Source organism: Schistocerca piceifrons, chromosome X (genome assembly GCF_021461385.2).
Source record: "Schistocerca piceifrons isolate TAMUIC-IGC-003096 chromosome X, iqSchPice1.1, whole genome shotgun sequence".
Taxonomy (NCBI): domain Eukaryota; kingdom Metazoa; phylum Arthropoda; class Insecta; order Orthoptera; family Acrididae; genus Schistocerca; species Schistocerca piceifrons.
Genome location: NC_060149.1, coordinates 449,022,544 through 449,047,417, shown reverse-complemented (window position 1 = coordinate 449,047,417; position 24,874 = coordinate 449,022,544). Strand labels below are relative to the sequence as shown.

Here is a 24,874-nt window from a genome sequence, read left to right as displayed (position 1 = left end):
TGTAACCAACACAAGCAAAGCTGTTTTCGGAAATTATTCTCCTTTCAAATCAAGGATTAGCTTTTAAAGATGTTGCAAGACCTCGGTATATTTACTTAGATTTCATATGATGATACGCAGCAGTCTACAAATATTAATGAATCTGAAAAACAGTGAAAATTGAAGCTTAAAAAAGCAGCCCTCACGAACAGATACCAAATACAGCCAACTCCGCAAGGTTATCACATATTAGGTTTTACGTTACCATACCTGAACCTATTTAGTTGTTGCAAGACATTCATTAGTTTTAAATGTATATTAAAAGAGTTCAACATGTAAGATGTGGTCAGTTGTAGATACTCTAATGGTTGTGTGTAAGGTCAGACTTTTCACATAGGTCAAGTGCCCATAGGATTTGAAAGCCTAGAAATTTTTGTTATAACAGCATAGATTTCTTTTACTGTGCGTATCGGTAACTGATGAATTGTAATCGCACATTCTCCGTTGTCTTAAACATTGACCTGGTTCAGTACCCAAAACAGAGCATAGTTGATGTTCTGCAGCTAATTTATGTAGGCTGTTATTGCCTTTTGCATACTGTCAGTTTCTTAATTTTCTTCTTTGCTAAATCGTCTCACACAAAACGAGCGGAATGATACTAAGTGTAGCCCACAGAGTCCACTTTCAGAGGGAATGATATTGAAATCCCCATTCGACGAACATCATTTAGTTTTTTCCGATGTTTCCTGAAATCTACACGGCACATTCCTTTGAAAATAACACGATTGACTGTACTCCACAAAATTCCGCATCCGAGCTCATGCCCATCTCTAATTACTTCTTCGTCTATAGAAATTTAAAATCCAGTTTTCCATCATTTTACAGCTGTCTCCAAGGACAGTAAAACATGTTTTTTTTTCTTTTCTTCCTTAACATAAAGGGTGGTAAAAACATTAGTAAGAATTTTTATGTTGCTCCCAGTGACTAATACTGTGTTCTTTATGTATTTTTTCGTACAATTTTACCGACGAAGGAGGAGTACACTGTTCTGGTTGAAAGTGTGATCACAAAAATTGCACTTGTTTACTTTTGTTTTGATTTTATACTCTGTATTTCAACGTATATTGTCAGTTTCAGGTCACTGGAGCTGTTTGCTGCTCAAACATTGTTCTTGAGTATTATTTTTCTCTAATCATCAAATTAACAGAGGAGCGATGGTGGAAACCTACCTGCCACAACCGAGGACTACAAGATCAGCAGAATTGCATATCCATAAATAGTAACTAGTTTCGACCATTCAGTAACAGTGGTATGAGAAACAGAAGAATCATCACACAAGCGTGTTCATGAATGAGTAAATGTGTGACATGATCTTCACTGAACTTTGTTGAAACACAACTTTTTTAGCCCAACATTTGCTAACGCTGTCCAGTATTGTTTTATATTTGCTACATGTAGGCAAATTACATGATTATTTATGTGACGAAAAGGACAAAAGTAAGAGTAATCAGTACCTTTTTGCGTGTCACTGTTTATTCGTGAATAACTATTTTTATCGTCGTCGGATGCCAGCATAATTCAGTTACTTGAAATTAGGTCTATATTCTGATATACCAAAATGAGAAAAAACTACGGAACACTTACATGTGGACAAACCGTGGATTGTACTTGCAGATGAAACATTATTTCGCAACACATCAATTTTCCATTTTACAATTCTAAATTATGTTTAAAGATATAAAATACTCCGACGGAAAAAAATCCGAACACCAAGAAATAATTCATATAGGATAATGAAATTCCGGGAATACATTTGTCTAGGTAACATATTTAAGTGGTTAACGCAGCAATATCACAGGTTAATGTATCGCGGGAAAAGCCACTGCAAATGTTAACTGCTGGTATGACAATAACCGGTGCAATCGCCATAATGTTTAATGCAAGCATGCAAACGTGCATGCATTGTGTCTTACAGGTGCCAGATGTCAGTTTGTGGGATGGAGTTCCATGCCTCTGACATTTAGTCGGTCAATACAAAGAAATTTGATACTGCTTGTGGATGACGCTGGAGTTGTCATCCGATGATGTCTACAGGTGCTCCATTGGACACAGATCTGGTGATTGAGCAAACCAAGGCAACATGTCGACACTTTGTAGAGCATGATGAGTTACAACAGCGGTATGTGGGAGAGCGTTATCGTGTTGGAAAACACCCCCGGTATGCTGTTCATGAATGGCAGAGCAACAGGTCGGATCACCAGACTTACGTACAAATTTGCAGTCAGCGTGCGCGCAGTGACCATAAAAGTGCTCCTGCTGTCGCGCAAAATTGCATCACAGATTATAACTACAGGTGTAGGTCCATTGTGTTTAGCATATAGACAGGTTGGTTATAGGTTGACCAACACATGACCATCATTGGCACAGAGACAGAACCAGTTTTCATCAGAAAACACAACAGACCTCAACCCTCCCCTCCAAAGAGCTCTCTGTTGACGTCATTGGAGTCGCAGATGGTGGTGGTTTGTGGTCAACGGAATGCATGTTACAGGGCGTCTGGTTCAGAGCTGTCCTTGAAGCAACCGATTTGTAACAGTTCAACTGCCACTGAAATCGCTGCTGCAAATGCTGTACGATGCGCCACGGCCTTACACCGAATGCGATGGTCTTCCCTCTCCGCAGTGCCATTTGGCCGTCCACAGCCGGGTCTTCTTGTGACCGTACCTTCCTGTGATCACTGATTCCACCTATCATGTGTAGTGGCTACATTTGTGTAAAATTTTTCTGCAGTATCGAAGAAGGAACGTTTGGCTTCTCGTAGCACTGTTACACGACCTCGTTAAAATTCAGTGAGCTGTTGGTAATGGCGTCTTCGTCGTCTTTAAGGCATTCCTGACTAACACAAACTCACTAAATCCAGTTTCAAAGGTAACTAACGCTCACGACCGCTACAGCGTGCATTTAAAGCAAACCTGATCTGCATCTCATAATGGAGCCACTAGCACCACTCTAATGTGACTGGAGAGAAGTTTGAATGGATGTCATTGTTCAGATGTCGAAACATGCAAACCAACTTTCGTTTATGTTGCACAACTCCTTCTTGGTGTTGGGATTTTTTCCCGTCAGTGTATGTTCCAATAAATTGTAATTTTTCATTCGATTCCATTTTCAGTGAATATACTTGTTCCTGTACTCTTCATTATCTCATCTTATGCTTAACCGTCGTACACACAGAAACTACGATCAGAAATTAAGATACGAGTACACCAAAATAAGAACGTAATTTGTGAGTATGGAAAAAAAACCACCAATACCAGGCATAACGAAACGTGACGTTTAATCCAGATTTAAATTCTGCGCTTTTCATCTCAAATAATCAGTTTTAATGTTTAAAATAGATCGTTTCCTTTATCAATATCTCTAATAATATTCTTTTTGTTTAGCTGCTACGTGAACCACAGTTTGGTGGCCGTCCTTGTGGAGAGATAGTTCAAACAAAAGTGTGCAACTCACCGTGCAACGTCTTCCGTTGGGTCGCAGGCGGTTGGAGTGAGTGCCAGTTAATAGGAGCTGACCAAGAAAGAGGTTGTGGAACGGGAGATCAGTACCGCCAAGTGAGGTACTTATGCAAACAGTTCACTGAAAGATACTATCTTAGAAGTTCAGTCAAATCTAAGCTGTTTATTTGCTGTGCTTTAAAAAGAAAACGCAACCGTCAAAAATCAACCAACAAACATACCACATTTATGAATGTCTCAAAATCAATAACTACGCATGTGTTCCACGTGAGAGTACTTTAATCCCCATGTTTGTTAGGCTATCTTATCACGTAATATTGCAGTTCATAGTACTATAACAATTATTTGTATGGATCGTTAGCATATGTATTTTTTAATAGCATGCTGAAATAATGACATGCATGTGTGAATCTTTCCAAAATTATTTTGACCACGCAAAGTACAATGTGAAGAGTAACCCTGTCGTGTTCACCTTGAAGACCAAACTTCTTGTGGACCAGTTAAAACGCCATATTTCTGCAGCGTGAAACTTACTCAGCATTGTGCTATTTCTCTTATTGTAATACTATGATGTTAAACTATTTGCCTAATACCATAAAATTTTTCATTCGATTTTCTTTTTTTTAGATTTTCATTTCCATTTTTTGGACGAAACTCAGTTTTGTTCGTGCTTGCTCTCTGTTGTGGAAGTAGGTTTCTGCGTTGAGCATAGCCTTGAGGAAACGCAATTCGCTCAATGCAGAAACATATTTCGACAGTTAAATGCCAGAAAATAAGTTTTTCTTATGTAAGACATTCAACTAGAATTTAGAAGATACAACATGTGGACAAAAACATTGAAATATCAAAAATAAAGTATATCATCGTGCCTAATATGGTGTAGTGAAACCGTTACCGACCAAAACAGCATCCAGTAGTCTCGAAATGGATAAATATAGGTCATATGTTGTCTTAATGGGAATATAATGCCATTCCTCCTGCAAAATAGTGTCAAGTCCACGTAACGATGAGGGAGATGGATAGCAACCACGCAACCTTCTCTCCACAGCAGAGCATAAAGCTCAAAAATACTCAGATCTGATGACTGGTGGCCAGTGGAGATGTGAGATTTCACCCTCGTTCTCACAAAACGCGTCCTGAACGATGCAAATTGTGTGAACAGAGGCCCCGTTGTCTTGGAGCACAGTATCACCGTTGCGAAACAAACATTGTACTATGGGGTGGGACTGAAGGGCCTGGACTCACCGTCCATCGTCTTCCGCTGTGTGGCAGGGGGTTGGACTGCATCAAATGGTTCAAATGGCTCTGAGCACTATGGGACTTAACTTCTGAGGTCATCAGTCCCCTAGAACGTAGAACTACTTAAACGTAATTAACCTAAGGACATCAAACACATCCATGCCTGAGGCAGGATTCGAACCTACGACCGTAGCGGTCACGCGGTTCCAGACTGTAGCGCCTAGAACCGCTCGGCCGATCCGGCCAGCTGGTTGGACTGCATCCTTGGCAGTAATGCGACATTGCCAAGCGATGCGGCGGACCAAATCATCACCGAACCCACACCATATTTCACTCTTGGGACTTATACTCGACCAGAAGCGGAAACCGTTTTGAACAAAACTCAGTCGACTAAATGTCAGTCGACTAAATGGCATTCTTCTTGCTCCATAGTCCAGATTTTATGTCCGCCTTTGTAGTTTAGTGGTAAGCACGGCTGACTGCCATGCAGCGAACCCCGGACCGATACTAAGTAATGACAAGGATATTTCTTTGGTTGGAGGACTGGAGCGCAGTTCACCTAGCCTCGTGAGGTCAAATAAGGAGATACCTGACCAACGTCAAGAAACCCGATAACGATCAGGAGAGCGGTGTGCTGACCACATACCCTTCCATATCACATATAATGATGCCATTGGCAGAGGATGGCACAGCTATCGGTCGAGCCCGACTGGCCCGTCAAGGCCAAAACACAGAACTTCAATCACAATTTTTGGCTTCGGCACTATGTTTCCCTGTTACGGGCATTTGCATCACTGATAGGTGATTTTGGAGCTTATGGAGCTCCCTTCGTGATGTTTTGGTGCGGACAAGGTTCACCAGGGTGACATTCAGTTCTTTAATGACTTTTGCTGCTGTCCTCTTATTTTTCATCACAATTCCCTTCAATGACCATCCGTCACGATCACTCGACACACCCTTTCCTCCGCGTTGTGGCTTAACGCATGATGTTCTTCTCTACATACAGTATAAATCTTCGATACGGTGCCTTTCGAAACACCACAACCTTCGGCTACCTTGGTTACGGAGGCAACCACCATACAAGCCCCAACAATTTGCCCACATTCAAATGCACTGAGCTCCAACACAATGCATTCACAATGACCACGACTGACACTTACAACGTACTGAGGACATTGTACAGGTACCGTTCGTGGCCAAATACAACAGTGCAAATTGCAGGCTTGACTAATATTTGCATTCACGTTCCAGAATGCATTTCTCTCGGTGCTTCCATATTTTTGTCCACTCCTTACACGTCTTAAGTATAGCTTTGTTGTGGTACTAATCTAATCTTAGGTTGTACTACCTCAGTTTTTAAAAGTTATGGCTGAAGATACGCTAGCGAAAGTAGAACTTCGTACAGATATGAAAGACAATTGTATGAAAGTATTAGGCTAGCGCCTAAGTTCGTAGTGTTTTCAAAAAGTTTAATAAAGACAATAGATATAACAGAGACTTGAGTCACCAATAATACGCTGAAGTGCCAAAGAAACAGATATAGGCACGAGTATTCAATTACAAAGATATATAACAGGAAGATTACGGCGCTGCGGTCGGCAACGCCTATATAAGACAACAAATGTCTGGCGCAGTTGTCAGACAGGTAATACAAATTGGTTGATAGCGGAACTTCTGCGCTTTTTTGTAACCAAAGCAATTACTTTTTGATGTAAGTACAGCTTAGATGCACCAACATTATATTGTTCATATTCTCTACTCAACAGAGCGTTTTTCGTCATGTCAAAGGCAAGAGTTTCCTGTTATTATTGATAAATGCGAAAGTTGTTTATGAATAACAGAAACATATTTCATACAAGTTCGACACAGTATTAAAGCCATCTTTGATATATTTTCGTTTTCCGGCTTTTTTTAATTTAGCTTTTTGCTTAAGAATATGTATTTTCTAGAACTATATGATAAATCTGTATTTTTTCTTTATTTTTACTACAGTATCTCTCTATTTCACGTTACAAAACAACAATTTTTGAATAAAACCTATATTCAACATGGACATTTTAAGTTTTGCTATAATCGCTGTCTATTCCTAAATAACAGACAGGAAGCTAACTATGTAGAACAAAAATGTTCCATGCGATACCCAACCCTTTATATATCCTCGCTCAATTTCTAGACGGTTCACCGCTTCCGATTTTTGGAGGAATATAGTAAGACATTGGCGGCATACATAAAGAAAGCGATCGGTATAGGATACTGGCCGGTAGGTATACAACACACCCAACGCGCAGGTAACGTTGCTACGATCTTAACTGACCAAAGCTACTTGTAAAACTACCGTAGTCTACGCTTACTTATGGTGGTCTACAATAGTTTTACAACTCTTAGGAGGAGCGTTTTACTTGTGGCTTCGCCTGCGTACGCAAGGGTCACATATACACTGAAGCGCCAAAGAAACTAGTATTGGCATGCGTATTCAAATACAGAGATATGTAAACAGGCAGAATATGGCGCAGTTGTTACATTGATTTCTGCTGCTACAGTGGCAGGTTATCAAGATTTAAGTGAGTTTGGACGTGGCGTCATAGCCGGCGCACGAGCGATGGGACATAGCATCTCCGAAGTAGCGATGAAGTAGAGATTTTCCCGTACGACCATTTCACGAGTGTACTGTGAATATCAGGAATCCGGTAAAACATCAAATCTCCAGGATCTCTGCGGCCGGAAAAATATTCTGCAAGAACAGGACCGACGACGACTGAAGAGAATCGTTCAATGTGACAGAAGTGCAACCTTTCCCCAAATTACTGCAGATTTCAATGCTGGGCCATCAAAAAGTGTCAGCGTGTGAACCATTCAAGGAAACGTCATCGATATGGGCTTTCGGAGCCGGAGGCCCACTCGTGTATCTTTGATGACTGCACGACACAAAGCTTTAAGCCTCGCCTGGGCCCGTCAGCATCGACATTGGACTGTTGATGACTGGAAACGTGTTGCCTGGTCGGACGAGTCTCGTTTCAAATGGTGTCGAGCGGATGGACGTGTACGGGTTTGGACACAACCTCATGAATTCATGGACTCTTCATGTCAACAGGGGACTGACCAAGCTAGTGGAGGTTCTTTAACGGCATGGAGCGGATGCAGTTGGACTGATATGAGACCCGTGATACGTCTAGGAACGACTCTGACAGGCGACACGTACTTAAGCATCCTGTCTGATCACATGCATCCATTCATGTCCATTTTGCAGTCCGACAGACTTGGGCAATCGCAGCAGGACAATGTGACACCCCACACGTCCGGAATCGATACAGAGTGGCTCCAGGAACACTCTTCTGAGTTTAAACACTTCCGATGGCCACCAAACTCCCCATACATGAACATTATTGAGCATATTTGGGATGCCTTGCAACGTGCTGTTCAAAAGAGATCTCCACTCCTCGTACTCCTACGGATTTATGGACAGCTCTGCAGGATTCAGGGTGTCAATTCCCTCCAGCACTACTTCACACATTAGTCGAGTCCAAGCCATGTCGTCTTGCGGCACTTTTGTATGCTCGCCGAGCCCCTTCACGATAGGCAGATGTACTAGTTTCTTTAGCTCCTCAGAGTATTTCACAATATTTGATATATTTCGCACATATCTGTACCCATAGTTCATCAGTATCTCCAGCGATTTTCACCCTAAAGTTTCGTTTTAAAGCAGCTCAGTGTTGATGAAACCATATGATATAATTTCGTAAGAGCATTCAGTGGCATATGTGGACACTATTCGAGAAATGTATTGTGAATAGAGTTAGTAGCAAAGAAGTATTAAATTTAAACGCCGTACATTATATGGCAGTTTTTCACGCATCGCAGTGTTTATGATATCATATCTCCTGAACTATGTCCTGCACAATAATATAACTTTGCAGGTACATTGAGTGGTATAAGTGCATACTGTCTACAAAATATGTCGCGAATACAATGAGCAGTAACGAAGTAATAGGTAAACCGTCATGCATGAAGAGCGAAATTATAGTAAGCGTTATACTGTTTTCCTGACATTATTTTGTGAGGGTTGTCAGTGAGAAAAAGTTTCGTAAGGATTTGAAATTGTGTGTAAAGTTTGTTACGCATTACTAAGTGCTCTGATTGTCAAAACCTTTATGAATAAGATCTGGATATTCACACGTCGTAGGCTGAATTGTTTTTTCACCCCTCTGATAGGTATGTGGTTCGTACCCCCACAATAATTCTTTCCATACAGTAGGTGGTATGTCTATCAAGTTTGGTTGATATAAAAAAATGTGTGTGAAATCTTATGGGACTTAACTGCTAAGGTCATCAGTCCCTAAGCTTACACACTACTTAACCTAAATTATCCTAAGGACAAACACACACACCCATGCCCGAGGGAGGACTCGAACCTCCGCCGGGACTAGCCGCACAGTCCATGACTCAACGTCGGAGACCGGCATTGGGGTTGATATCGGTCTAGTGGTTTAGGAGATGTGGAACATAGATACATACATTTTTACAATATGTATTGTTGTCAAACGTACATAATGGTACTACCAGATGGCCTTCACTTGTTCCCACCACTGACAGTGCATGGAGAAAGCCGTTGTTTGTATGTTCCTGCATGGACCGACACTTCTCTAGCTTCATCGTTGTGATTATAAAGCTATACAACGTGCTCCATCTGTGACTCTATCTCATTTTGTGGTACCCACAGTTTATGAACATACTACAAATATTAGCCCCTCTTCACAGGCTATGTTAATACGACTTGAATGGATCTGATGCAATAACCGTTAGCTATCACTAAATGATCAATAACGTGAAGAATACGAGTATTCCACGAAGACTAGGAAAACGTAATACAGTATCTGAACAAAAGTATCTGGACACTCTGTGTAATGCGTAATTGACCACTGGATGTCACAAGAGTCGGACCCACCAGTATATAAGGAGGTGGGGAGTATTGCGGTAGCTCGCCAGCGCGGCGTGCTATACAGGAAGAAAGTCGACCGCTCCGTTTGCTGTCCGCGTTGTGTAGACGCCGACCAGCACCGATCAAAGGCCGGCCAGCTATGCTGCAAGGCAGCCGAGCCAGCTGCACCATAACCTGCACAATGAACCCTCCATCAACGCCGTCTGCCCCTGGGGGGGGGGGGGGGGGGGGCGATGCCAAGCCAACCAGTTGGCGATGTTGGTGATGTGATTGTGAAGTGGAAACGTGAAAGAAAGATCGCGGTTAAACCGATACCAAGAAGGCGCCTGCTTGCCAGAAAGCGTACTAGGTGCGGCACACGTGATGAGAGGGAGTCGATCCTCAGAAGAGGCCAACACAACGGAAGACAGCAGTAGCTGAATCGCTCCGACCGCCATACACGTCGATGATGCACCCAGTCGCCCCACAGGAGCTGCTGTGGCCAACGACGACCTGACTGCTCTTGGCGCCTCTCTGTCTGCAGTCCTTGACAAGGTGTCACATCTTGCCAAGACGCTGCGAAAAGTCTCAGAGTTAGTGATGTCGGCTGCCAAGGCAGCCGAGCCAGCTGCACCATAGCCTGCACAATGAACCCTCCATCAACGCCGTCTGCCCCTGGAGGGGCGACGCCAAGCCAACCAGTTGGCGATGTTGGTGATGTGATTGTGAAGTGGAAACGTGAAAGAAAGATCGCGGTTAAACCGATACCAAACTGACCTCATGAGCTGATGAACAGGGACCATCGAGCATTGCGGAAGGTTACTGTAAAAAACTGCATGAGATCAGCCGAAGGAATCGCTCGTGAGTTCCAGAGTGCTATCAGTAGACCAGCTAGCAATGTTATTAGAGAGTTAAGAAGAATGGGGTACGACGGGCGAGCAAGTTCTCATCAGCCAAACATTTCTATGGTAAATGCTAAGCAACACTTGGGGAGATGTAATGAGCAACGTCACTGGACAGTGAATGACTGGAAATCTACATCTACATATATACTCCGATAGCCACCAAGCGGTGTGTGGCGGAAGGCACAATTCGCGCCAAAGTCATATTTCCCCCCAAATGAGTGATTTGGAGTGATGAAGGTCGCGTTATCTTGGAAATCCATAAATTCGGTAGGATATGAACACATTTTACAGCATTGTGTATTGCGTACAATAGAGGAACCGTTCAAAGGTGATGATTATATCAGCATGACAATGCACCCTGTCATAAAGAGGCATCTGTGAGGAACTTGTTTGTGGACAATGACAATCCCGAAATTAAATGGCGTGCCCAGAGTCCCGACCTGATTCGAATGGCACACCTTTGGTGTAAGTTATAATGTTAATTTCACTCTGGACACCAGCGTCTAACATCATTATCTTCTCTGGTTTCGCCTATTAGTGAAGAACGGGCTGCCATTCCACCATAGACATTCAGATTCCACATTGCAAGTGCCCCAGAAGAGTTCAAGCCGTTGTGAAAGGGAATGGTTCGCACACCTCATAATAATGTACGCTGATAGGTATCCGGCTACTTTTCATCAGCTTCCATGGGTACTGAATAAAGCTCAATGTCCAACACTATAATAGGTTATTACAATAGCAGTTCCATCCTACATTATTACCCCTTTACCAGGATTTAAGGTTTGACTATGATCGTGTATTCATCAAATGTAAACTGACTGTAATTCGTCTCCTAAAGGGTTAAATAGAAAGTAAAGCTGCGGGCATGAAACTAAATACGGGTGCCAGCCTAATCAGTCAAAAGTATTTTCAAGGAAATATGTTGCAAACGAAGTAAACTAACAACTATAAAGAACTTTAGTTTCATTAGAAATCTGTTTATTCAATCGGACACGAAAACAAGAACACACCATACTATGTACACTCCTGGAAATTGAAATAAGAACACCGTGAATTCTTTGTCCCAGGAAGGGGAAACTTTATTGACACATTCCTGGGGTCAGATACATCACATGATCACACTGACAGAACCACAGGCACATAGACACAGGCAACAGAGCATGCACAATGTCGGCACTAGTACAGTGTATATCCACCATTCGCAGCAATGCAGGCTGCTATTCTCCCATGGAGACGATCGTAGAGATGCTGGATGTAGTCCTGTGGAACGGCTTGCCATGCCATTTCCACCTGGCGCCTCAGTTGGACCAGCGTTCGTGCTGGACGTGCAGACCGCGTGAGACGACGCTTCATCCAGTCCCAAACATGCTCAATGGGGGACAGATCCGGAGATCTTGCTGGCCAGGGTAGTTGACTTACACCTTCTAGAGCACGTTGGGTGGCACGGGATACATGCGGACGTGCATTGTCCTGTTGGAACAGCAAGTTCCCTTGCCGGTCTAGGAATGGTAGAACGATGGGTTCGATGACGGTTTGGATGTACCGTGCACTATTCAGTGTCCCCTCGACGATCACCAGTGGTGTACGGCCAGTGTAGGAGATCGCTCCCCACACCATGATGCCGGGTGTTGGCCCTGTGTGCCTCGGTCGTATGCAGTCCTGATTGTGGCGCTCACCTGCACGGCGCCAAACACGCATACGACCATCATTGGCACCAAGGCAGAAGAATTTTAGAACATGTTTTTTGCTCGCGTATCATGTCATTTCTGGAAACCCAGAATCTACTATGTAGGAATCAACATGGATTCCGGAAACAGCGATCGTGTGAGACCCAACTCGCCTTATTTGTTCATGAGACCCAGAAAATATTAGATACAGGCTCCCAGGTAGATGCTATTTTTCTTGACTTTCGGAAGGCGTTCGATACAGTTCCGCACTGTCGCCTGATAAACAAAGTAAGAGCCTACGGAATATCAGACCAGCTGTGTGGCTGGATTGAAGAGTTTTTAGCAAACAGAACACAGCATGTTGTTATCAATGGAGAGACGTCTACAGACGTTAAAGTAACCTCTGGCGTGCCACAGGGGAGTGTTATGGGACCATTGCATTTCACAATATATATAAATGACTTAGTGGATAGTGTCGGAAGTTCCATGCTGCTTTTCGCGGATGATGCTGTAGTATACAGAGAAGTTGCAGCATTAGAAAATTGTAGCGAAATGCAGGAAGATCTGCAGCGGATAGGCACTTGGTGCAGGGAGTGGCAACTGACCCTTAACATAGACAAATGTAATGTATTGCGAATACATAGAAAGAAGGATCCTTTATTGTATGATTATATGATAGCGGAACAAACACTGGTAGCAGTTACTTCTGTAAAATATCTGGGAGTATGCGTGCGGAACGATTTGAAGTGGAATGACCATATAAAATTAATTGTTGGTAAGGCGGGTACCAGGTTGAGATTCATTGGGAGAGTGCTTAGAAAATGTAGTCCATCAACAAAGGAGGTGGCTTACAAAACACTCGTTCGACCCATACTTGAGTATTGCTCATCAGTGTGGGATCCGTACCAGATCGGTCTGACGGAGGAGATAGAGAAGATCCAAAGAAGAGCGGCGCGCTTCGTCACAGGGTTATTTGGTAACCGTGATAGCGTTACGGAGATGTTTAATAAACGCAAGTGGCAGACTCTGCAAGAGAGGCGCTCTGCATCGCGGTGTAGCTTGCTCGCCAGGTTTCGAGAGGGTGCGTTTCTGGATGAGGTATCGAATATATTGCTTCCCCCTACTTATACCTCCCGAGGAGATCACGAATGTAAAATTAGAGAGATTAGAGCGCGCACGGAGGCTTTCAGACAGTCGTTCTTCCCGCGAATCATACGCGACTGGAACAGGAAAGGGAGGTAATGACAGTGGCATGTAAAGTGCCCTCCGCCACACACCGTTGGGTGGCTTGCGGAGTATGATGTAGATGTAGATGTAGATGTAGAAGCGACTCTCATCGCTGAAGACGACACGTCTCCATTCGTCCCTCCATTCACGCCTGTCGCGACACCACTGGAGGCGGGCTGCACGATGTTGGGGCGTGAGCGGAAGACGGCCTAACGGTGTGCGGGACTGTAGCCCAGCTTCATGGAGACGGTTGCGAATGGTCCTCGCCGATACCCCAGGAGCAACAGTGTCCCTAATTTGCTGGGAAGTGGCGGTGCGGTCCCCTACGGCACTGCGTAGGATCCTACGGTCTTGGCGTGCATCCGTGCGTCGCTGCGGTCCGGTCCCAGGTCGACGGGCACGTGCACCTTCCGCCGACCACTGGCGACAACATCGATGTACTGTGGAGACCTCACGCCCCACGTGTTGAGCAATTCGGCGGTACGTCCACCCGGCCTCCCGCATGCCCACTATACGTCCTCGCTCAAAGTCCGTCAACCGCACATACGGTTCACGTCCACGCTGTCGCGGCATGCTACCAGTGTTAAAGACTGCGATGGAGCTCCTTATGCCACGGCAAACTGGCTGACACTGACGGCGGCGGTGCACAAATGCTGCGCAGCTAGCGCCATTCGACGGCCAACACCGCGGTTCCTGGTGTGTCCGCTGTGCCGTGCGTGTGATCATTGCTTGTACAGCCCTCTCGCAGTGTCCGGAGCAAGTATGGTGGGTCTGACACACCGGTGTCAATGTGTTCTTTTTTCCATTTCCAGGAGTGTATTAGCAAAGTAACTAGCCATTAGCAACAGAGATAAATGATTGAGTTTATCGCCAATAAACTACTTCACACTAAAGTACACTGTCAGCTACAGTGCGTAAAGGTTAAAGCTGGTTACAATGCACCACTTAATAGCAAAAAAGTAGATAATTTGGACATGATGTGGCTCCAAAACTTCACTATTGATGAAATAGTTACCAAGCTATTATACTAACTAATGTGAAAACTATTCGTTTTCTTGGGATGTATATGAGCCTTTGCATTATATCGAACAAGAGCGACGTGTGACGACCCTGAATATGTTATGTTTTACTCAGTTACTACCATTTATATCTCCAAGAGCACAAACGTTTCTGGAGTAATTGGGAGGCAGGAACTGTTCTGTCTACTGACTAGGTTTTGGACTAAAACTTCTAATATGACACAGCAGCAATACACACATAAACACAAATATACGAATGTAAATACTATTAGTAAAGAACATAGGTGTAGGCCTGTTAACTGTTATGGCCTACACTTGTTTTTTGCAATTACTTTTCTAATTTGCAAAATTTAAGTACTATGCAATGATTTTAATAATAATTGAAATAAGCCGCTTCGATTAAATACTTTTCTCTTACTGTACTTCTACGTTGGCACTTTGACAAGCACGTGGAGCACTTCATACAATCAACCAATTGAGAAAATTATTACTCCACGAAATTTAGCAACAATTTTAAACAACGTTGATTATAGAGTTCATCAGCTGTGAAAAAAATCTCGGAATATCTCAGTAGTAGGAAAAAGACTGTATCAAGATAAATGAACAACGATAAATCAGTGTTCACGACACGAAGTTAAACCTGGAACGCTTATTATTTGAAATTTTGATAAACTTACGGTCATTCATTTAAATACAAAAATAATATATACTTTGCCTGAAGGTAGTTGCAGTGGCGCTCTTCTGTGGCATGAGAACAAAGCCGCATTAAGCAATAATGACTCTTGATGTAATATGCTCTGTAAAATATCTTCTTGGTGTCGGAGTCTCATGTTTCAGAGTAAACCAATAAATGCCATGATATAACGGCAAATAACTATCTAGATCCGATGCATTTTTCTTCCGCATTTACTACAATAATATGCGCTCTAAATAAACTGCCTGTTTTCACCTGATCGGCGGTTGCGAGCTGAACCTCCCTAGTGGGGCACGCTTTGCCCTTCTGTTCTAATAAACGGAAAGGTCAACAACAGGCACTCACCCAGGACTCTAACTTGACTATGAATTTACCGCCGACGCTCTCCACATCGTCTGTGCTCAGACCTAAATTTTCGTACTCCTAATCTGTCTTTCACCGGCTAGTTTTCTTTGCAATTTTATTAATTAAAATTTTCAAATTTCTCTTGTAGTACTTAATTTGGAATATTAAAATAGCTTTCGTAGTCTTGACATCGAATGTCAAAGAAGGGAGAATACGATTTAACGTCATGTCGACAGCGAGGTCGTTAGAGACGGATGGGTTCGTACGTCTTTGCAAAATCTATATAACTGAACGAGTATCCCGGAACCCGGTACTAGTTCCAGGTTGCGTATTTCTACATCTACATCTACATCCATACTCCGCAAGCCACCTGACGGTGTGTAGCGGAGGGTACCTTGAGTACCTCTATCGGTTCTCCCTTCTATTCCAGTCTCGTATTGTTCGTGGAAAGGATTGTCGGTATGCCTCTGTGTGGGCTCTAATGCCTTAATGCTTTCTATGGGCAAAAAAATTTGATTTTCAGTATTTCGTGTAGTTATTGACAGGATTTAAAAATTTAAAATGTTGTCATTATCTGCTCATAAACGGGTATAATCTGTTGTTAAAAGTTCAACACTACAGTACAAAGATTACGTTTAGAAACTGTGCGTTTTTCTTAAAGCAGCGTAACCGAGGGCGCGCAAATACCCGTACTTTATTCAGCCGGTATATGAGAATGAGAGCACTTAGCGACTCCCAAAAAACTTTATACATAGTTTCAAACCTTTACGAAACATTTTCTCGCTGACACTCTCCACAAAATGATGTAAGGAAAAAAGTTTGTCGCTAGCTACATTTTCGCTGTTCATGTGGTAAAACTTCAGCATGAGACATGAGTGGAGTTGCGCTTTACCAAAACTACGGTTGAAAAGCTTTCGTGAGACTACGTAAATAACGAAGTAAATCGTAGTATTACTGGTAGTATTGGTAGAACTGATAGAGAAAGAAACATAAGTGAATAAGACAAAAATTGGGAGGTGAAGATTTCTGTTCGTTTTTTTTTTTTTTTTTTTTTACATAACTAGCGGGGGTACCCATCTTCGCTCAGGGAGTTGATATGAGATTGTGTGGTAGTTGGAATAAAAGGACAAACTTTAAAGTATAAGAGGTAAAACATTTTTGTTGATAACACTATTTACAATACTTGTTAAAATATAAGAGGTAAAAAATTTTCTTGAAAACATATTCTACTACTTACAATACCTGTTTATAAACAACATTTTTCATTTTATCATCCCTTCTCGAGAGCAAGCTACGTATAGTTGACCGTGGGAGAAGCAGGAGTCGTTGAGGTTGATGCTGCAACATTTTAAAGTTTGTCCTTGCGCCTTGTTAACTGACAAAGGGAGGCTAATTTGATTGGAAACTGCAGTCTTTTAAATTGGAATGGAAGTTCAGAAGAGATCAGCGCTATTCTGGGGATACGTAACGTATGTAATAAACGGCGAGTGTCACCGCGATGACCACTGAGCTACCGAGGCGGGAGAATGTCATTGTATGTTCCATTGTCTCTGATCACTAAGCGGTAAGCATGGAACTCCTAGAGAGCGAGTTTTTTGTTTGTTTCTACGCTAGTTTCTGGTTGGATTTGTTTCACATTAAAATAATATCCGTCCTCGCCGTGCAGAAATATTAATGAGTATTGGAGGGCATTATCTAAACGATAGGCCTCAGCAATGCGTTGTAGCCCTTCTCTTCTTCGCTGTACAGTTATGTCATGACTTGTGTTTTCACTGTCCACAATCACGATGACGACTTCGCCTATATGAGGTGCATCAAATCGACGTTCGTGTTCTCCTAGTGGTCTTTTGTCGGCTCGAATTATAACTTTATAGTCATCAGAAATCATTTGGTCTAGTGCTGTTTTGAATGGGTGAATCAGTTGATTGTATATGTGTACGATTCTCTGTACATCTTGGACTACCTCTCGTCTCAATCCACTGATATTTGTGCATCGCTGATCAATTTCTGTTTCTTCATTTCCGATGAAATATAAGGGGCGTTCAAAAAGAAACGAGCCGGCGGTATAATTACATAAAAAAGTACCTGTATGTTAGAAATACTGACGCAGGTTGTTGGGACACTTGTCCCACTGTGACACAAGAGGTGAATAGCTGTCTCGTAAAATTCCCGGGCTGCCATGTTAACGAGTTCTGCACGTACAGCTGGACGTCGTCGTCCGAGGTGAATCGTTTGCCCCTAAGCTCACGTTCTTCTTTGACCAAGATGGCCCCCTTCCGATTCACTTCCTGCAGGACGGGACAATAGTGAATGCCCAGCGTTGCTTGCAAACCTTAACCACCCTTCACCAAGCGATCAAATCAAAACGACCAGGCAATCTCACTCGTGGGGTCATTCTGCTCCACGACAATGCAAAGCCTCATACGGCCGACACAGTCGTGGCACTGCTGCAGAAATTCAAATGGGAGGTTCTCGGCCACCCTCCATACAGGTCGAACCTCTCTCCCTGTGATTATACCATTTTTGGTCCCCTTAAAAAGGCTCTGAGGGGCAAACGATTCATATCGGACGACGATGTCCAGCTGTACCTGCGGAACTAGTTAACATCGCAGCCCCGGGAATTTTATGAGACGAGCAGCTCTTACATTCGAGCACATTCTAATATCGTCTGGGCTTGGACATGGAAGTGTAGAGTTTGAACTGGCTCTTTCGGTTTCTGTTGTTTCCAAATCGCCTACTACTTCTTTTCTGAGAGGTGATTTTTGCCTAGATTGCGACCTGACTTCCTGAGATAATTGCTTAATTTCGCTCTCTATGTTCTGTTTAAATTGGGAGAGCTCCTCGGCCAATGCCTTATTTGGTGCAATTTCCGTCTTTTGCAGCTGCGTTATTTCCACCTGTTTCACGCGCCTCTGCAACTTCTTTAATGATCATCTACCTATCTTTGTCATATTTTCTGTTTTCTCTAATGTTTCAGTAGCAATCCGCTTTGCACTCCTCGCTAGTAATCGCGCGTCGCTCGCGGTTCTTCTGACCTCCGCAATCTCTCGTTCTAGTTTTGTTCGGAGCGTCACCACCTCATTTTTCACTTCCCTCGTCTCATATTTTATTGACTGAAGTGCGACACTAACGTTTTGAAGTTTACTTCCCATTTCGGCACTAACGTTTTGAATTTTACTTCCCATTTCAGAGCTGACCTACTACATTTGAGCACTAACGTTTTGGATTTTACTTCCCATTTCAGAGCGTATTTCATCATTCCCCTTTTTTATTTGCTCTCCCAGTTCAGCGTTGACCTTTTGAACTTTATTTCCCATTTCTGAGCTGAGCTTCTGAGCATTACTCTTCAGTTCTTTTAGGTGTGCAAGGATGTCCAACACACCTGTGCTCTCTAAATCTTCTCTCCTATTGCGACTTTCTCTTCCTCTACTCTTAGGAGATCTTCTCCCCTTTTCCTTTTCCATTTCTTGGTATTCAAGGAAGCCATCATTGCGCGCGCCTGGTATGCTGCCTCGTGACGATGTCACTGACGGCGATCTACCACGATTATTAGTTATTGTGCGGTTACTTGGACTCCCTACATTATATGCCCGTATCTTCAGGATTGCCTCAGTATGTCACTGTTCCCCCACCTTCGCTATCAGATTGCCCACCACGGGCTTGACTGTGTCTTGGATCGGTATTCTTCTCACCTGTGCCTTGTGCTGCTAACATAGCTAACTCTCATCCCATAGGCTCTCTTGACTACCCCGTGTATCTGCCATTTCTACATTGTTTCAACTCATGCTCTGTTGTGCTGCTAAGTGCGCTTTTGCCCTAGTTAACATGGACTGATCCCCGATAACAATTCTCTCTTAAAATACACTCAATTTACAATACTCACATTCATTATGTAACAGCACATAAGATAAATACCTACAACAAAGTAGCTAATTTAATGGCAATGTCGTGAACGAGCAGTGTCGTTACAATACAACAAAATACACTGACACATTACATAATTTAAATCAATAAATTGCAGCCAGTAAGCTGAAGCGCAACGCCTCTGAAAAGAAACACAATAAAATACACAAAGATCATTTTTAATTTTATCGCATGAATTTACCACTGCAAACTATACACGCAGGCTGGTGATCACTATCAATAACACCTAAGCATTATAAATGGGAAAAAAAAATTTTTTATAAATTTCTGAGGTTTCAAACCACTTTATGACTACTATCAGAAGACTCTAAGTAGGATCCTGGCAGGGTCACCATATCCAAGATGCTACTCCAGGCGGGTGTAAAATGAATGCGCACAATGGAAAATAATAAACGCTAAAATAAAGATTTGGCCCTGTCTGACTACCCCCTGAAGCAGACCTTAGAATCTCTTGATTCTATAAATTACAATATAAACATAAATGAATGATGAAGGCAACTAATCCTACTAAGTGATAAACTTTGTTCCTGATTATATATTTATTGTAGATTAAAAAAACCTTTATATTACAAAGTTTACATTTCCTAAGTAAAATTACTAATCAATTGCCCAACTCTGCCCCTTATTATGACTGTGCGATCTAATATAAATAACGCGAAATGACAGACATCATCCACGTACCAAACACTAGAAGACATTACTTTTAAAGATGATCTACGGTGGTGTGGAACCTCAGTGGAAATAAACTAACGTGATCACAGCTGTTTAGCTTTTATAGCCCTAATAAGCCGAAGCAATTTGCAATTTCACCGTAAGTACTGCGTCCAGTGCGTCGAAGTGATGGTTCTCGTACTCGTCTGCGACGATGGAAAAACTCTCAGCCGCAAATAAACTCTTTCAAACACTGGGACGGCAGAAGGAGGTCCTCCGACTAACATACTCTAATACTGTTTTCTCCACTCTGTGTTCTACAGACGAGAAACGCGAACTCCCAGCCACAAGGACGGAGTTCAGATAACGTCTCAACGTAAGTATAGGCAGAGGAAGTGCTCTCAATTACTGAACGCTGTGTACTAAAAACGACTTCCAACCAGGATGTGAAGTCAAGAATAGTATAGGTTCGCAACAGGACAGTGCGTAACCGTTCTAACTATAAACTCTCTTGAGAGCAAAGACAGCAAGTCCGTCTGTATCAACAAAGCTGATATCGAGCGATTGTCACACACGGGCGCTCACAACGGAAGATCTCGTCTCTCCACTGCTGGCTTCCCAGCAAGGCTCAGCTCCCCACTAACGTAATTCCGAAGACGAATCATATTCCCGAAGCCACTGAATATTCTCCCTCTATACAGATTCTTCCGAACGCCGACCAACCATATTTCAGTCTTTAGTCGTCCAGCGCAGAAAGTTTGCGAGGAAAACCCAATACTCGTACAATGGTACGCTTCTGAATAAAAATCTTTGGCAATAACCCAGCCTGCGTGGTTTCCGAGGTGCCGCTTCTTCGTTCCTCTCACCTGCGTCCAAAATTTGCAGAATTCGGAAGTATTATCCGGTTATCCTTCCGGCCCTACTACAATAGCGACCGCCCGTCACCCTATTGCGCCCCAGAGCTCAGATGCTACGACGTCCGTCTAGCTACTTCCTCTGTTCAAGCAGGACCAACACCTGCGCGAGCCTTCCACCCAGAGCTTGAGTTCTGCCTGCCATTTCATTTCCACTGTCGTTACAACCTCTACTAGTATGATAATAGAGACACTCCGTCACCTTTCATGCAATAAGCGTTACCAATTATTTACAAGGCGTACGTGACAATGTCAGTCTCCTTTAAATATTCATATATACGATGTACAACTTATCAAATGATACCTAATTGTGGTTGTAGTTCACGGCAAAGTATGAAGATGAGTGCTTGTAAGGTGCGAAATTATCGCCACCTTACAATGAGACAGCCATTCACCGCCTTGTGTCACAGTGGGACAAGTGTCTCAACAGCCACGGTCAATACTACCAACATACAGGTACTGGTTTCTGTAATTATGCCTCCGGCTCGTTTCTTTTTGAACGCCCCTTGTCTATTTGCAGAAATTTATGGTCTTTGTTGTTAGTGGTAATAATGATTCCATGTTGTGGTAGATTTGGCTTTGTATGGAAAATATATAATCGATTTCATCTCTGTCAGTGTTGATCGAAGTGACAACGTAAGAAATGATTTGGAAGCAGGCGTTGACGCTTTTATATTTTGAAGGAAGTGTTTTGATTCTTGAGTTTCCCCCGTCATGTAATGTAAAAAATTCTGTGGAGGTGCTTCCAGTGATAGTAATCGAATTTTTCCATTTATGCAACAGAATCCTGTTGTTTCTCTACTGCAAAATTGGCAGATGTTATCCCTTTTTCCGATTACGACGTGTTTGTGTTTGTTATATTTTTTCCTCGGGTCGTGGCGGAATGCTTCATTTCTTAGGCTGCACCGCTTACATGTCCTCACCGGCGCTTCTTGTACGGTGATATTTTCATGGCTGGTTTATTATAAGATTGTGTCACAATTCTTGATTTTTCAATCCGTTCATGTAGTTGTTTTTTTGTTTCTCTGCTTCTCACAGTGCTCATTGTTGTTCGTTGGGAACTTAAAAATGCTTCGCGCTCTTCGTCTGTTTCGCTTTTTCTCTGTGCTTTTTGTTTTTGCCGTTTTGCTTCAGAATTGGCATGATATCCTACTCTTTACGTTTGGGCATTGCCTACAATATATATCAAAACAGCTTTTTATTAACAAATACGCTAAGTACGCTTTCCGCATATTTCACAATACATTTTCAATTAACGTTCAGTCATTGTATCACTTTGACTACTCACAATGCGCTGTTTGTTTTTATTCACTCACTGCACTACTTTTTCGGTTCCTCTATTCGTCACTGATAAGAAACTGATGTTCGAACCGACGTCTGGTATTGCTTCATATACTCCTACCAATGGGTAGCCCCACCAGTGGCGAATTACAGAAGATACAAAAAGAAAGCCTTGGAATGGTTCACAATGTACCCAAAAACATTCTACAACATTCGAGAGCGTTCTGGAATGTTCCACAATGATATGGGATGTTCTGGGATGTTCCCGAACATTCTGGAATGTTCCAGAACATTCCAGACTATTCCCAAACATTCCAGAACACCTCGGACCATTGTGGAACATTCCGGAACATTCTGGAATGTTCTTGAATACTCTCGAATGTTGTATAATATTTTCGAATACTCGCGAATGTTCTGGAATATTCTATAAATTTCTATAGGGAAAAACCTCACAGCTCTTAGATCTTCAAAAGCACATCCTTCAGGAAAAACGAGTACTTTCTTCACGTATGGGGATAGAGGGCTACCACGCCATGCAACTCTCTTGATCGTACCGGGACTCGTTTCTGAGTTTTAAAGGCACGCAAATTGTACCCTTACTTTAATAACATATATTGATTAGAACAATGCATTATTCAGTGTTAAGTTATTGTGTCTTTTATATCGTCACAGAAAATAAATTGCATTTTATAAGCATTGAAAATTAGTTATCGCGTAACTGCTGCACTTTTACGCAACCAAAGCAATTACTTTTGATCAAGTACAGTTTACTTGCACAAACATAAATATATATATATATATAATTATTGTTGTTAGTCTCTACTCAATAGAACGCTTTTCATCATGATCTAAGGCAAGAGTTTCCTGTTATTATTGATGAATGCGAAAGTTGTTTTATACAAGTTCGACGAAGTATTGAAGCGATATTTGACTTATTTTTGTTTCGTGTATTTTCTTTATTTTACTTTTTTGTTGGGGAAATTGCGGTTACCAGCGCTATGTGATAAATTTGTATTGTTTTCTTTATTTTTACTACAGTATCCCCCTGTTTCACGTTACAGATCAACAATTTTCGTATAAAACTTGTGTTAAACATGGACAGTTTACGTTTTGCTATAAATATTGCTTATTCTTAAGTAACAAACAGGATGCTAACTATTTAGGACCAAAATGTTCCGTAGGTTACCCGGCCCTTTCTGTATCCTCACTCAGTTTCTATACTGTTCACCGATTCTTGTTTCTAGGGGACTCTAGTAAGACACTGACCGTATACGTAACTAACAAGATCGTTATGAGGTAACACCCGATGGGTATGCAACACACCCAGTTTTCAGGTGATGGATCAATGACCGTAACTGTCCGCCACGGTAGCTCAGTGGAGCCGGCACGGCGGTTGGGTTAGAGATTTCCGCCGCTCAGAGACTGAGTGTTTGTGTCGTCTTCATCACCATCATTTCATTCTCATCGACGAGCAAGTCGCCTAAGTGGCGTCGCCTCAAAAGGCGATCAGGTCTACCCGCCGGGAGGCCCTCGCCACACAACATTCTGTTACACCTTAACTGACCGAAGTTACTGCGAAAACTACCGTAGTCTAGATTTACTTATCCTAGTCTATGTTAGCCTAAGATGGTTTACAACTCTAGACATGACGTCTTAATTTATTATTTCTTCATACTGACTGTATTCGCAACACAGTTTGCAGATAGTATTCACATACAGGGATACCACTGAGTGTACTTGCAACATTATATCATTGCACGACACATAGGTCAAGAGATATGGCAGCATAGAAATTTAGACGCGTGAAAAACGAGCTACTGCTTAAAATGGCGCGCAGTAAAACTTCAACATCGAGAATGACGTTTTAATTTATTACTTCTTTATTACTAACTCCATTCGTAACCCACTTTGCAGACAGCATGTACATATGTCATTGAATGTACCTGGAAAATTATTACATTATACAATACATAGTGCAGGACATATGACGTCACACATACTGAGATAAGTGAGAAATTTGCTTTTGTTTAAAATGGAGCGCAAATTACCCATACTATATTCATCCAGTGCTTCATGATAAGAGCACTTAGCGACTTCCAACAAACTTTAAGAAATTTCAAACCTTCTATAGTACACTTCTCGCTTATTTGCTTAAAGTCAAATATATAATACAGTAACTCATTTGTAAAGTAAGTGGAAGTTGAAGCTGTTTTAAATATGCGACTTCGATTCAGTTTCGAACTGGAGGTTTACTGGTTGAAGCTATCAATTCCTGCTCTCATCTGTTCCGGAAAACCCACACATCTTGTTATCTCCTTGACAAGTATATGTGACCATTGTTCATCAGACCTGTACTGAGAACTATGGATCACATGAAGTGAGACTGCATGGTTCGGATGGATGGATCAGTCTGCATGTATTGGAGTAATATTACACCTTATTCAATTGCTTGATGAGGAGAGGTACTCGTAATTTAAAGGTTTGAGCTCCACAAGCTGTTTTACGTTCTTTGAGTAATATCTGTCACTAGCTGAGAAATCTGTTGTTGCCCAGAGATTTATTTGTCCCAATGTTCTATTAGTCTATGTCCTGCTCC

At 42.3% G+C, this 24,874-nt stretch overlaps 1 protein-coding gene across 1 annotated transcript in view; it reads left to right on the top strand.

Moving 5' to 3' along the window:
- LOC124721953 (thrombospondin type-1 domain-containing protein 7A-like) overlaps positions 1–24,874 on the top strand; it is a 1,225,854-nt gene that overhangs the window by 1,040,808 nt on the left and 160,172 nt on the right. The window contains exon 21 of the mRNA XM_047247119.1: positions 3,423–3,598. Coding sequence (XP_047103075.1) covers positions 3,423–3,598 — 176 coding nt within the window. The remainder of the gene's footprint in view (positions 1–3,422; positions 3,599–24,874) is intronic.